Consider the following 15,303-nt stretch of genomic DNA (forward strand, 5'->3'; position numbering starts at 1 on the left):
CTAATTTCAAGTTATGTATATTTCATTTTATATTATTTTTTGCTTTATTTTTGAAAATTTGCTATACATAAATCAGTTGGTTTTTCCATCAAGTTCCTATGAAGGGTGACCACATAATTTCTGCAGTTGAAAATTTGAAGTACTTTTTAGAACATTGCATTTAATTAGATACTGCCAGAATAAAACTTTGGGTTTGCTTTCTTTGTGTCTACACAGTATAATGTCTGTGGGAAAGGAGATGCTTTTCATTATTGAGGGTCACTTTCATTCCAATTCTTTCTAATTACACTAATTACTCTGTCCCTAAATCTAGCATATAGCCTCTAATTATCTCTACACTGTATTTAGTGATACAATAAAAATTCTGTTTCATTTTGCTTGTATGTGTGCAGTATGATGTCTACAGAAAAGGTGATGTTTTTGCTACACAAAGACATTTTTATTTCAATCTTCAAAAACAATAGATGCAGTGAGTAAAAATCTATTTCTTCCTGCAATTAAAAATGAATCCTATGTTTTTACAAGAAAAGGACTGTGTCTGGTTATCTCCAACAAAATATTAGCATATTGGGGATTTGTTTTATGAGCCAGAAATGCAAGAGAATGAAGTAGCAGAAGTTAGTATACTGAAAGCCGTGAAGCTGGAAGTATTAAAGTGAATGGAGTTCTGGGTTTCAACAGTGGTTAAAGAAATGTGAAAGAGAGTAATGAGGTGATTGAAAGTAGCGGTAAGATAGCGTATACCGAAAGTTGTGGTGACGGAAGTTCAGGAAAATGTAGAAGATCTGAATTAAGAAATAGTTTGTTTACATGTAGTTTTTCACAGGACAAAAGCATGAGATTAAAATGATGCCAAAACAGCATAAACAGAAAAAAGCAAAAGGTCTGAATCCAAAAAAAGAAAATTTTAAGAATAAAGAGAGAAAGAACATAAGCAGAGCAAAACTGTTTTCATTCATAGTTTGATCTTTTTATTGCTGATTTTCATGCTTAATTTGTTACAGCTGTTATTCAATTCTGTTAGTGAATCCTGGAGACTTGCACTAGATGAGTTTAGGAGCACAACATAAAGCAAAGAACTAAGTGTGACATCTCCAATTTTAATATCAGGCATGATGTCACTTTCTTTCATAATGTGATCCATATAGATGATGAATAAGCATGGAGATAATGTGCATCCTTATCTTACTCCTGATTTTACATCAAACCATCTTCCTGTATTTCTTTCAATTCTAACTGCTGAGTGACAACTTAAATATAGACTATGTATTACTCTGCATAATGTTCCATTCACCCAATATAATTGTAGTGTCTTGAAAAGCTTTTCGCTGGCACCTTGTCATATACCTTTCCCAGATCTATTCACTAAAATTGTCCATAAATATAGATGAATTGTTTTTACCTGTCTGTAGGTGTCATGATACATGAAAAAAATACTATTTCATGTATCAAGACAAATTTTAGGAAGAATAAAGAAGGAATGGCTATGCCCCCCCCCCCCCTTCCTCAGCTTTAGCTAACCTATATATGGAACATTTTGAAAATAATGCTTTAAACAATTATCATAAAAAACAGAAAATTTGGCTATGCTATGTCGACGATATTTTCATCATATGGCCAGGAACAACAGAAGAACTAACTGCTTTTAAAGATTACCTGAATAATATACACAACATAAAATTTGCTTTGGAACAAGAACATAAAAAACTTCCTTTTCTTGATATTCTAATAGAAGTCAATGAAAAAGATAATAAATTATCCTTCTCCATCTATAGAAAACCTACCAACACAAGAAGATTTCTTAATGCGGCCTCACACCACCACCCCTCGCAAAAAATAAGTTTAATTAAAACCTTGAGGGACAGAGCTTATTATAATATTTCCAGCACAGAAAAACAGAGAAATGAAGAATTTCGATATTTAACACAGATCCTCAAAAAAAAATGATTATGAACCTAAAACAATAAAAAGAATCCTCAACACACCTCCTACAAGTATCTCACAAAAGCAAGATTTCAAGAACGCAATCACGCTTCCATACATCAAGAATGTTACAGACAAAATGGCCAAATTACTAAACAAACATAACATCAAAGTTGCTTTTCTACCTCTGGAAAAAATTTCAAGATTTCTACATCCCCCAAAACCTCCACATCATCCTTTAAAAAAAACCAGGTGTTTATAAAATTCATTGTTCCTGTGGCATCTGGCCTATTTAGCAGATGCCACAGGAACAATGGAAGATCAGGGGAAATTTGCATGAATGAACACCAAAAAGACTTGCAAGAAAGAAGAGAACACAAATCAGGCCTAGCATACCATACAACTTCCACCGGCTATCATGTACTCTGGCAAAAAACAAACATGTCTTACATTGAAAAAAAAATTGTTACATAAGAAAATTTAAAGAAGCTGCAGACATGCTTAGAATTCCAATGCAATGCAACAAAAACCAGGGCCTAATTCTACACCAAGTTTGGTCAGCATTGATTAAAAATATACCCAAGTCAGACCTCGGACAATGTGAACGTGAACAACAGAACGTGACAGCATCCAGCATTGTTCAAACTTAGCATTACACTGAATCTGCATTCGGATATTTAATCTAATGAACAGTTAGATGGCCACAACTGCATAGAATGAACTATTTTGAGTAATTTCTCATTTCTTGTGTTTAAACTTTTAGTTACCTTTCACCCCTGAAGATGTAAGTCAAACAACTTATGAAACTTGTTGGGTTTTTTTAATTGTTATTTATCTTAATAAACGTGGTCCAATTACCGGAATCTTTCTTATGAACTGCTAAACCACAGAAACCTACGCCTAAAAAATGCAGTTGATGTTTTCCATGTTCCTACCTATTTTCATAGTTTAAGCAGAAGTATGATTATTGTGGATATCCTCTGATGGATTTTAGGACTCCATGGAGATAGATATCTGTGTAATAATAATAATGCTGAATTTCAAACTTGCTGTAGTGGTATTACCTGCAGGAAATAAAGAGCTTGGTTTAATATCTCCAACTTTGATATCATATTAAATTCAACTTTTCTTCTTAATGTGATCCATGTAGGTGAATCATCACAGTGGAGATACCATGCATGCTGACAAGGTTACTATCTCCAGCAAATTATGAATCTCTAGATCTTGGTTTTTCAACAAATTCGGTTACACTTAATTGGTTTATTGGAGGTCTGAAGTGGCAGTAACCATGCTTTGTCTCCAGAGCAAGGTTTCCAGTTCCTTTTCATCATCCTTTCTTCTTATATTGGAGGTGACTGCTTTGTGGAGTCACCTCCATTTATCCTGAAGTTGCCTTCCTTGAGGATTTCAATGGTCAGAATTCATACTGGCTTCCCTTTCCCAATTCTGCTGATCAGGTGGGAAGAGCTATTGGAGATACAGAGAAAATATGCATTTCGGGTAGATATACTCACCAGAATGTTTATGGAAATAGGCCACATTATGGGAAGGTGAGATTGGTCTAGCTAGGAGAGGTTTTATTTTGCACATCATCAGCTCATTTGGTGGCCTATTTACTGAAGATGCATTTACAGTGCTCACTGGCACTGTCCATTTGCTCACAACATGCCTTTCAAAGAATCTGGACCTCGTATGCATCACATACTTGTTCAGTTTCTATGGATATTCCTCCCCCAAAGTTCTCTCTCCCCCACCTGCCATGAGCTGCAGACTTTGCCTTATATCTGTACTGTAAAATTCCTCTTATCAATTTACTTCTATCATATTTCTCCTCTCCTCGCATTTTTATCACATTCCTTCAACCAGTGGAAGATCATCAAACCATGCCTTGAACCCATTCACAGTTCCTGCACTCACCACACTTTCAGGCAGTGCATTTACCAATCACTCTCCATGCAAATAACTGACTTCTCATTCCCCTGCTCACACCCTCCTTATACAAGTTCTATGGATGGCCTTCTACCCTTGTCTCTCTTCACTCTATGAAATATCTCCTCCACGTTAATCTAGTAACAACCTCTCACCAACTTATATGTCTCAATCATATTCCCTCTTCTTTTCACAAGGCCTGTAAATTGCATTCCCTGAATCTCTCCTCATATCTGATATTTCATAGACCTAACATTAACTTAGTAAACCTTCTCCAGTACATCCTTATTCCACTGAAAATCAGGTGACCAAATCTCTGCACAGTAGTCCATATGTGGTCTGATTCAAGACTAATACAAGGGAACCATAACCTCTTTGCTTCTGCATGTCAATGTCCTCCTCATTATTCCCATAATCTGTTGGGATGTTCTTATGAGTTTAGCAATGCGATCCCTAAATTAAAGTCTCTATCCACTATCACTCCCAGATCTTTCATCCCCACCACCTGCTTCAAAATTTCTTAATTGTATACTCTGCATCCCAACCTTGCCTACCAAATTTCAAGACCTTGCACTGTGTAACATTAAGCTAATAGTTCCACTCACATAGTCTATTCAGATCCTCCTGCAAGTCCACAACGTCTGCCTTCTCATAGCTTCTTCCAACTTTGCATCATTGGCAAACAGCTACACATCTCCACTTAAGCTGGTCCCAATGTCATTAACATACAAATAAACAAATTCTTATTAACTGGAATCAAACCCATACCTCCTGGGTGAAAGTGAGTTATCCTAACCACTAGACCACATGGGATATCCTAGCACCTACTGCATTTCTTAATGTAATGCTTTTACTTATGTCAAACTGGAATAAGTTCACTGTCCCAAATTTCAAAATATCTCAGCAGTATTGTCCACAAATGCAAGGATAACTCAGGCCTTACCTCTCATGTCTTCACAGACCATGATATGGATTGGTTATTGATTTTGATGTCTTATCTATATGTTAATCTCCTATCCTGCACTTTTAAAGAATCTAATGAAGTTATATACTCAATGTCAGTTTTAACAAAAACCAAGACATTGTTTTGTATGACACTTGGAAATCTATCATGTTTGTATATCAGACTTATTTTATGCTAGCAGTCATTGCACTGCAGTTTTGTATGGTAGAGTCAAAACTTCCTGAAGATGACATTATCCTATAAATGGGTATATTGCTGTTTTACTTATTCAAGTACAAACAAAATAGATTAAATTGTAAAGAACATGAAACAATATCTGTGATGAGAGATGCAGGTAACTTTAATGTTTATAATGTCAAAATTGCATCCATAGCTTGTACATCCTGATGGGTCTAGTTTTGTATAAATAAGTATTTATGTGAAATATAATCCATACACTTAAGAAAAGTGCATGAGGATGTTTGTGCACACATCAAGTTAGGTATTAGACTATATGCACTCATGTAGAATAAGGTATAGTAGATTACGCATGTTAATGTAAAGTCAGGTGTGTTAGACTAAATGAAATAGTGTCAAATTATTATTTATAGCATTTATTTATTTTGGATCTTTTCAATATTATTTTACAGAAGGTTTACAGGAAGAAACCTGGAATGACAATGGCTGCAGCAAAATTACCTGAAAATGTCCATAAAAATAGATATCGAGACATATCACCTTGTAAGTGACATTTTTATATACATATGTTCACAGATATAAAATGAACCTTTATAATCTCAAATTTAGTTGCCTGGGTTTCATGGGAATGAGAAAATGGTGGAGTGGCATCACAGCTGGGTGACCATAGTAGTAATAGCTCTGTGCACTGCTTCCTATGAGGATAGATAACAGGTGTCAGAGTTGGAAAATCTAATTGATAATCAGAAAAACGGGGCATATGGCAGAAGATGATAGGGATAATTGACCTAAAAGTTTGGGTAACAATGTGGTTAGCAGGGATTTGAGGTTTAGAGTTGGGACTGCTATGTTGGTGATTGATAAAATGCCCATTATCAATTTATTTCTATCATATCTCTTCTCCTTTCTTCTGATTTTTATCATATTCCCTGTAGACCATATTCCTTCAACCTTGTATTCATATGCAAAATTCCACAATCCAGAAATTGTCTTGGTATTTAAATGTTAACTGTCTATCACCTTTATGAATAAAAGTTAATGTTGGTGTTCTTTGGTGAGTCTTAGATTTCATAGAGAGGACCATATAATAATAATAATGGGATATATGGATAGGAGGATGTTTGTTGAATGATGTCTATTCATAATGCCGCAGAAAGATAATGAATTTTTTCAAATTTTTGCTCATAATACTGAGCTAATTTATTTATTTGTTTCATAAGAAATATGCAAAAAAGACTGAGTTATTCAGGCCTAAGTGAAATGTGCATATTTCCTCAAACTACATGTTGATATGGGACTCACACATAGCAGAACAATGGTGGCCAAGACATCTTTGTTGAATGATCTAAATTTCCATGATTTTGTGTGATGTATTCAATTCTACAAAGATTGAAACATTTGTAGAAGGAGAGCAAAACTGGTAAGTGATTATGTAATAAATGTTTTGAGAGTGAATGTTGAGAGAATAGATTATTTGATAGTAGAGTAGAGAATATTGATAGAAGACCAGAAAATGTAAATATCCATGATAATACTGAAAGTGCAGTGGAAGAAATTCAAGAGAATGTAGACCTAAAAAAATAGTTTGCTTGCCTGTAGTTCTGGGTGTCAGTTCAATGTGAGTAAATGTAAAGTCATTCACTTCAGCATTATTACATTTCCAATGTCATATTATATATTGATGGGATTAGGCTAGAAGAAACTGATGAGGCTAGGAATCTCTTGGAGTGTTAATAGATAGATAGTTGAAGCTTAGAGGCCATGTGGCAAAAATTGCAAATACGAACAAGATAATTGTAATGCTGAAACGAATGTTCACTGTAAAGATAAGGATGTTATTTTGCCTCTTTACAATTCCTTGACAAGACCTCACTTGGACTATTGTGCACAGATCTGGTCTCCTGGTTTCCATTGTGATTCTGATATATTGGAGAGAGTACAAAGGAGAGTGTTAAAAATTATATTAGGATTGTGGAATACTGATTATTAAGACAGATTGAGAATTTGTATACTGCAGACACTAGCAAACAGGAGAAAGAGGGATGATATTATTGAGACTTACAAACTTCTGAAAGGATCATACAAGATATCAATTGATGGAATTTTTCAATTTATGGAGGGTGGGGAAAGGATAACAGGGGCATTCTTGGATTAAGAGCATTTGCTTTTATAAAATTTATAACTTTTACAGCAACCATCATTACTTCATGTAATTCCAGACTCGTTTCTTTAGAAGCTAGTTGTTCTTTGTGAATGAAACAATGAGTAACCATTATATTAGAATTTGCAATTTGAGAGACAACACTGATATGATGACCTGTTTTAGCCACTGCACCATTTGTACAGATTCTGATACAGTTTTGCCACTGTAAGTCATTGGATGTGAAAAATGAATTTATTTTGTTAAATATATTTTCATAATCATAAACAAAACAGAATTTCTTCAAATATATCTTCTTTATTATGGTCAATATATCACACATATCCCACACAGATACTCTTGTTGGAAACATCAGTTGATTCATCTATTTGTAATGAAAACCACAGAGAATTTTTAATATTTGAATTAACTGCTCCTGGAGATCATCCACAATGAGTATAGTTCTATGACAAATATCTTTCAATATAGGTATTTCTTTGATTTTATTAACCTCTGATATTCCAAACAGTTCCTCACAAATATTAATCATGCATGGCTTCAATAAACTTTCGCGTATCATAAACAGTTACTTTGATTTTGCAACATGCAAAGCTGTTATAAACGAAACTTTAACTAATGATTTATTTCTAACAGTTATTGCATTCATGAAGGACTTCTGAATTTTTCAGTTCATCCTTTTTTCTTATAAAAAACCTCCTCTGGTTTATCTTGATATTACTGATGCTTTTGTTTCTAAATGCCTTCTTAATTTATCTGGTTTCAGACATTCATATGAGAGGACTACACTACAAACAACGCATTGTGGTTTTTGATTTTCATCCATTTCTACACTAATAAATCAGAATTTTATATAACTTGTACCATATTTCCTTTGTTTACTTATTTTTTTACTTAAATTAAGGGGATATTAAATCCCACATTGTTTTAAAACCGAATAAGAAACTCAAAGATTGGAATCAGAGAGTTTCCCGAATATAGTAAACTATAGAGTATGGGCGATCACTAGCGTGAGCTAATGCAAGTAACCCTAGTACGTAGTACAATACCGGACAACTCACAGCAAAGGCGGTAAAGTTCTGATTGCTATTCTTAGGTATTTTCTATAATGTAAAAACACATTTCCTAGGAAATGTATGCTGTTATTACATTATGGTGGGAGGTCACTACCCAGACCGGTTTCAGCCTTTTTCGAGGCTTCATCAGTGAGTAGCTAGACCAAATTAATACCAAAGTGTATAGCGAAAAGAACTTATATACTCTGCTATACGAGTTTCCAAACAGGTGAAACCATTAAGTTACTTAAATATAAATTATTTATTTTTATATAAATAATTTATAATTTTTATATAAATATATAAATTATATTTATTTTTTTACATTTACAACTGGCATTATTTTCTGTTTCATATGCGTTTACATCATCCATGGAATTATCACTATGACTACTTTCATGTGTTCTTTTTGAACTACCGGGTGTATTTATATTTAGGAAATCAAATAATGTTCTTTGTTTGCTCATTTTATAAGGGGGAAAGAAATAAATCAGTATTATAACACTGAAAGTTTTGAAAAGTAATTGCACTCAAGTAGCACTTAATAACATTAAGTTCTATGCATTCATACTAGTATTGTTTAAAACTTCAAAGAATCACTTCTATCACATGTTCACACGTCCAGTAGGCAGATGTCATGACTGGCAGTGTTACCAGCAGTGATAAGTTGACTTGTGGTGCCACCCACAAAAGAAACTACCTCATTAATCTGCATAATCCAGATTACTAATACAAAACAATACAAGTTTGAAAGAAAGTAAAATAAGAGCAAAAAATAATTATTTTAAGAGATTTCAAAATTTTAAAAACTGGAAATGTTCTATAAATTTTTTTATAGAACAGATTTTTTATAGGCAAAGCCTTTGTTGTACAATAATTTTGTGTATATATTTAATTATGTACTTAATTCTCTTTTGTTAGATATCTTTTTCATATCTTTATTTTTAAAAACAGACTAGCTTAAATATTAAGTGTTGAATATCATTAATTCATTACATTTAATGATGTCTTTGACTTAAACTTTTAAATAAATTCTTCACACACACACACACACATACATTTTTTTTTGTTGTTGTTTTTATTTTAATGGAATTTATGCATCTTATGTTTTTTTTAGATGATAATACAAGGGTTATTCTAAATGGAAGTAAAAAAGAAAATTACATTAATGCTAGTCATGTTGATGTAAGTAAAAAATTAAAACTTTTCTTGATGTGATCTTAGTTCTTAAAGTATTTCTAGTTCTTAGTACTTTGTTTGTTATCAAAAATAATTATACAAATGTCATTATTCAAAAACCTGAGAGTAACTTAGTCTCAATTATACAGCACATCCTGAAGGTAATCATCCTGAAACATTTCTGAACCTCTAATATTTTAATCATTTATTAATACTGTAGGCTAAATAAATTATTAATACTGTAGGCTAGAAATCCTGTCATAGAGACCAAACAGAACTTTTTCAAACCACTTGGTGAATGGAGTTCATCTGCCACCTAAAAACAGGGAATGGAAATTCATCTTTTTTGTAGCATATTAAACAACACCAGAACAATAAATCATAAGATATTTATTGGTTTTATTAACACCACACCTCCATGGAGTCGAGACTCATTGTGAGATCATCATTTTGAAAAACACAAACTACTTGTCACAATACACAAACAACAATAAGTGCTGGAAACAAATTATAATGGACAAAGGACCTTAAGTCCTAAACTTGTTCTCTGATATTCATGGTTAAGAATTTAGAGAGACAAAACACACGTGTTAAAATAATTACTTTACTTAATATTAGAAAAGTAATAATTGACGTTTCGACCTCTGTATTGAGGTCATCATCAGAAAAATACATATGTATAAGAACACAAGCTACATGCTATTGCACTTAACAAAGGTAAAATGAATCTAAGCTGCTTATTAATCTTTTATCTAGCCCGACCTCTAGTGGTAAAAAAAAAAATAAAATAAAAATAAATTAAAAACAGAACTACAATAAACACTTCTAAAGTCGTCTTGCATTGAGATTTCTTTCTGGGCTTTCCAGTTGTTATAAGGGTTGCAGATGGGTCCTCCACATTCTTGGAATGATTAGTCCATTTTTGTTCAGGTTTGGATTGTGTTTTAGCATTTCACAGGCTTCTTTAAATTTTATCTCAAACCAGGTTTTGGTATGGTGTAGAGATTTTGTGACTTTCCAGTCAATTCTATGGTATGTCTGGAGTGCATGGTCTGATAGGCCGGTTTTTTCATAATGGAGGAATTTAATGTGTCATTTGTGTTTGTCTTTCCTGATTGGGATAGTGCGTCCTGTTTCCTCTATGTAAGATAGGTTACATGTACATTGGATTTTGTAAATCGCTGGGTGGGCCAGGTGTGGAAGAGGATCTTTGGAATATCCAAAGTGTGACATTATACAGATCAGAAAACTTACTAAGTATTGTTAATAAAACATAGTTCTTATTTTGAGCACTGCACCCATCAGAAAACAGATTTATTATATGAATATTTGGAAATACCAAAACAGGAACTACCTCTTTTGACATCACGTTCAGACCAAGTGTAAAAATGCACATCATCATGCATTTGTTTTGAGTCAGCATCGTAATGCTGAATGATGCCCAAATAACCCATATATGATGTGCATAAAATGCTTCACTCAGAAGTATGGGGCAACAGTTGGTTTTGCATCATATCAAAGATAAAACATGCAGTGTATCAGGTAGTGACTCACTTACTCATTAAACAATAGAAATGTTTTACTCTTTGTTTATGAACTAAGAGCTCATACGCTAGTTTCTTCTTCATCAGCTTCATTTTTAAGTCGCTGACTACATTCTTCAAGTGACAAACATCGGTCTGAGGAGTGCCAAACCCTAGGTTGAATTATGTTGTGAAGATTTTGTAACAAAAATGATGATTTGCAGGTCTTGGCTTCATGATTATCACTGTGAGTAAATATTTTCTATGTGGGGTCTGAAAATATGAAATGAATATAATTTAAAATATGATCTTTTGATTAAATAGTTGACCTATACTAGGCCTAAACACATTTAAATTATAGCATAGTGACTGGTGGTTAAAATTAAACTAATATATTATACTTATTTATTATTAATTATTATTATTACTATGATTATTTAGGTCTACACATTGAATGTTTTTCCTTTCTTCAGAATTTTAAATAATTCAGAAATTAATATAAAATTAATACAATAATTCCTGCCTTCTCTCGGCTATAATTTCCTGAGGGGCATTTGAAGCTCTCAATATGCTCCTTATCAACTGTGGGATTAGTTCACCTTTGATTAACTCTTTTTCCACCTCTTCCTTCTCCTCTTGCAACACCATTGAATAAAAAATACTGCAAAATATTGTACTCTTTTAGGATTCTGAGAATATTACAAAATGTTGCACAACATACTTTCACATTATCTCTATCACATTGGTGGATAAAATACATCACAGAAAACTGTCGCTGTTCTCAACAGATTCCCTCTATTGCCATGATGAAAGAATCTTGTTCTACTTTAGTTGTCAGATCATAAAACAGTTTATGAAACCTCAAAATCCAAATCTTGTAATATGACTGCTTTACATTGTCCACCATTATGTTACATTAAAGTACTGGCTTACCACCTTCATGTTGACCATAGTCTTCCGACAAAAAAGGAATCCGAAGAATCCTCAATAACCTGAACAAAAATAATGCATCTGGTCCTGACATATCCCACCTATTATTATGTTACAAAAAAATTGCCCCAGAACTAACACCCATCCTGTATCGCCTCTTCAATCTATCCTATTTAATGGGCATCTACCATACAGCATGGAAGCAGGTCCACATCCCAAAGAAAGGTGATAAAACTCAACCAACAAACTACCATCCATTGCTCTCACTTCTGTTCTCTCTAAAATTATGGAGAAGGTAATCAACAACCAACTCTTGAACCACCTAGAGACATATCAACTAATCAGTGACCAGCAGTATGGATTCCACCACTTGCGATCTACAGCTGATCTTGCTTTTATCGCCCATCTCTGGACTCGAGCCATGGAGAAATTTAGAGAAAATTTTGTGGTTGCCCTTAACATTTCAAAAGCATTTGATCGGGTTTGTCACAGGGCACTTAAACTGCCATCCTATGGTCTGCTTTCCTCGCTCTGCAACTGGATCACCAAGTTTCTCAATGGTCATTCACTGTGTCATGGTGGATGGTTTACTCTCATCAGATCTTCCCACCAATGCAGGAGTACTCCAGGGTTCTGTTCTTTAAGCCACTCTCTTCCTCGTGTATATAAATAACATGCTCTCTCAGACTTCCAATCCTATCCATAGATTTGTTGATGATAGTACACTCCATTTCTCATTTTCATTTGACAAACCATGTAGTGCTCGAGTTTTAGAATCCTCAAGATCTACCACGACCAGTGACCTGAACTCGGATCTCCTAGCTATATCTCAGTGGGGCAAGGACAACCTTGTGAACTTCAATGTCACCAAAACTCAGTCCTGTCAGTGTCGTGTTTATTTCCATGCTAACTAACACCCTTTTACAGTCCATCTTGAAACCCATTGAACCAACTTCACTGCCTTCTCCTCCTTCATCCCATCTACTTCTGTGCTTTGGAACAGTATCCCCCCTACTCTGCCTTCACTAAAGATTACAACCCTCAGCTGTCCAAGCAAAATGTAAACAGATTCCTCCTTTCTTCAATACCTCTTGCTCACATGTGGCACTAATGTGCTATAGGTCTTGTGGCCTTTCATGTATGGATCAGATAAAAACCTAGAACATCTCTGGGGTTTCTCTTATTTTCCCATTTGATGGTGCACTTTGCCTCTTTCTTGCATATTGACTTGATACTTATTCAACTTTTTCTTGAAATGACATTATTGTAAAAAACACTGAATAAACACAAAACAAAGCCACACTACACATAAACATCCTCCATTGCAGTCAAAGTTATATGACCGAAAGGAGCTTCACTTTTTTTTTTTCATGTTGGGCCCATATACAGGCTGGTTAACCTATAGTACGTTAGTACCGTATATGGGTTGTGAAGGAGAAACTTGTTTACATTTGATTTGAAAGCCTGTATATTGTATTCCTTGGGAAATACGTCAGGGCGAAGACTGTTCCACAATACTGCAGTAGCAGGGATGAATGAGGAGGAGAAGAAACTTGTTCTGTGGGTTTCAAGGTGTACTGTAAAAGGATGTTGGGCGGCAGCTGTACGTGTTCCATTGGGCTTGGTACAGGGTGGGAGAATTATTAATGCTGTTTCAGATGAACCTTTCCCGTGAAAGTATTTATAGAATATACAGATTGCAGAGACCAAGCATCTATGTGAAAGTGGGGGGAGCGAGTTGGTGAGGGATGGGTCATTTATTAGTCTGATTGCTCTCCTCTGTATTGAGTCAAGCATTTTGAGGGAGCTTTTTGGAGCCCCACTCCAGATGTGAGAGTAGTATTCGAGAGCTGGGCAGATTTGTGACTTGTATAGTGTTAACAGCTGTTTAGAGGTGAAGTAGCATCTTGGGCGAAAGAGAAAACCTAGTTTTTTGGAAGCTGAGGATGCAATGGTTGTGATGTGTTTATGCCAGGAAAGGCTTGATGTCAAGGTAATTCCGAGAAGAGAAATTTCTTGTCTGTGAATTTGAGTGTTATCGAAAACAATGCTGGGGGAAAATGATTCTTTTTTGTGAGAAATAAGACAGTTTTACTAGCATTGAAGTTGACAAGGTTGTCTGAGCCCCATCGGAGGATGGCTTGGAGGTCCGAATTAAGGGCAGTGGTGGTTGATGTTCTGTGGGTTGAAGTGAGTTGTGTAGGGTAGGGTTTGTCAAGTGAAAGGGAAGAATGTAGTGTGCTGTCATCTGCAAAACTGTGTATTGGGTTAGAGGTCAACTGAAGTATGTCATTGATATATAGAAGGAAGAGGGTCGGTGAAAGAACTGAGCCTTGAGGGACCCCAGCATTAGTTGGATGGTGAAAGGATAGGGAGCTGTCTACCATCACACAGTGTGCGTCTGGACAGGAAGCTGGCAATCCATCTGCAGAAGTCCTGAGGCAGTCCAAATGATGGGAGTTTGCTTAATAAGCCTTTGTGCCAGACTTGGTCAAAGGCTTTGGAGATATCAAGTGCAACTACTTGGGATTCGCCGAATTTCTTCATAGTGCTTGTCCAGTGATGGGTGATGTATGAGAGTAGATCTCCTGTTGAACGGCTTTGGTGGAATCTGTACTGGTGGTCGCTTAATAGCCGGGTACCTTCAACGTAGATTAGGATTTGAGAGTTGATGATTTTCTCCATTACTTTAGATAGGACTGAAGTGAGTGAGATAGGGTGGTAGTTAAATGGCAGTGATTTGTCACCCTTTTTAGGAATGGGTTGAAATAGGCCAGGTTTTGGGATATATACCAGTGGCATAAGAGAGTGTGTACAGGTGACATAGGATAGGAGTTAGTTCAGATGCAAAGACCTTCAGAATAATTGGAGGAATTCCGTCTGGGCCAGGAGACTTTTTTTTGTGTCTAATTTAGACAGCAGGTTTGTGCTGTCTTTTTGGCAAAAGGATATAGGGGCATTGTATGTTGGGTAGTTGAAATGACTGGAGGGCATTTGCCATTGTCAGTTATGTGTGCATTGGAGGCAAAGTGTGATGCCAGGAGGTTAGCTTTTTCTATGGGTGATGTTGCAAATGAGCCATCTGGGTATGATAGAGGTGGGAATGGTGTATGGCAAAAGTTACGGCCAATTGCCTTGGCAAGGGACCAAAAGGCACGGCTTCCGTTTGGACAGGCTGCAAACTTCCTGCTTTTTTGCCTGTTCAAAATCTGTTTGGAAGTATTGATGTTTTCTTGCATTTGTTTCAGGCTTCAAGTAGGCATTGAATGAGGATGGGGTTCTTGATTTGAGCCAGTTGTGGTATGCCTGATTTTTTTGTTTGTACTGCCTTGGGCACATTTTTTGGAGAACCAGGGTTTAGTTAGGGGACGGCAGATCTGAGTATTGTGTGGAATATATGCTTTCATGCCAGCGAGGATCACTTTGATGATAACAGTAGTCTAACCATGGGAATGAAGCATAGTA

General features: G+C 35.3%; 1 protein-coding gene across 8 annotated transcripts in view; it reads left to right on the forward strand.

Moving 5' to 3' along the window:
• The window catches only part of LOC150105272 (tyrosine-protein phosphatase non-receptor type 4-like), a 238,981-nt gene that overhangs the window by 110,499 nt on the left and 113,179 nt on the right, over window positions 1-15,303 (forward strand). For all 8 annotated transcript variants that reach the window (XR_016548432.1, XM_090394050.1, XM_090394053.1 and 5 more), the window contains 2 exons: window positions 5,446-5,536; window positions 9,324-9,391. Coding sequence is in view for 7 of the 8 variants with exons in the window: in XM_090394050.1 (XP_090250176.1) it covers window positions 5,446-5,536; window positions 9,324-9,391 (159 nt within the window). In the remaining variant the exon portion in view is untranslated. The remainder of the gene's footprint in view (window positions 1-5,445; window positions 5,537-9,323; window positions 9,392-15,303) is intronic.

Source organism: Typopeltis vanoorti, chromosome 6, assembly GCF_054136105.1.
Source record: "Typopeltis vanoorti isolate ZY-2024b chromosome 6, IOZ_Tvanoo_1.0, whole genome shotgun sequence".
Taxonomy (NCBI): Eukaryota; Metazoa; Arthropoda; class Arachnida; order Uropygi; family Thelyphonidae; genus Typopeltis; species Typopeltis vanoorti.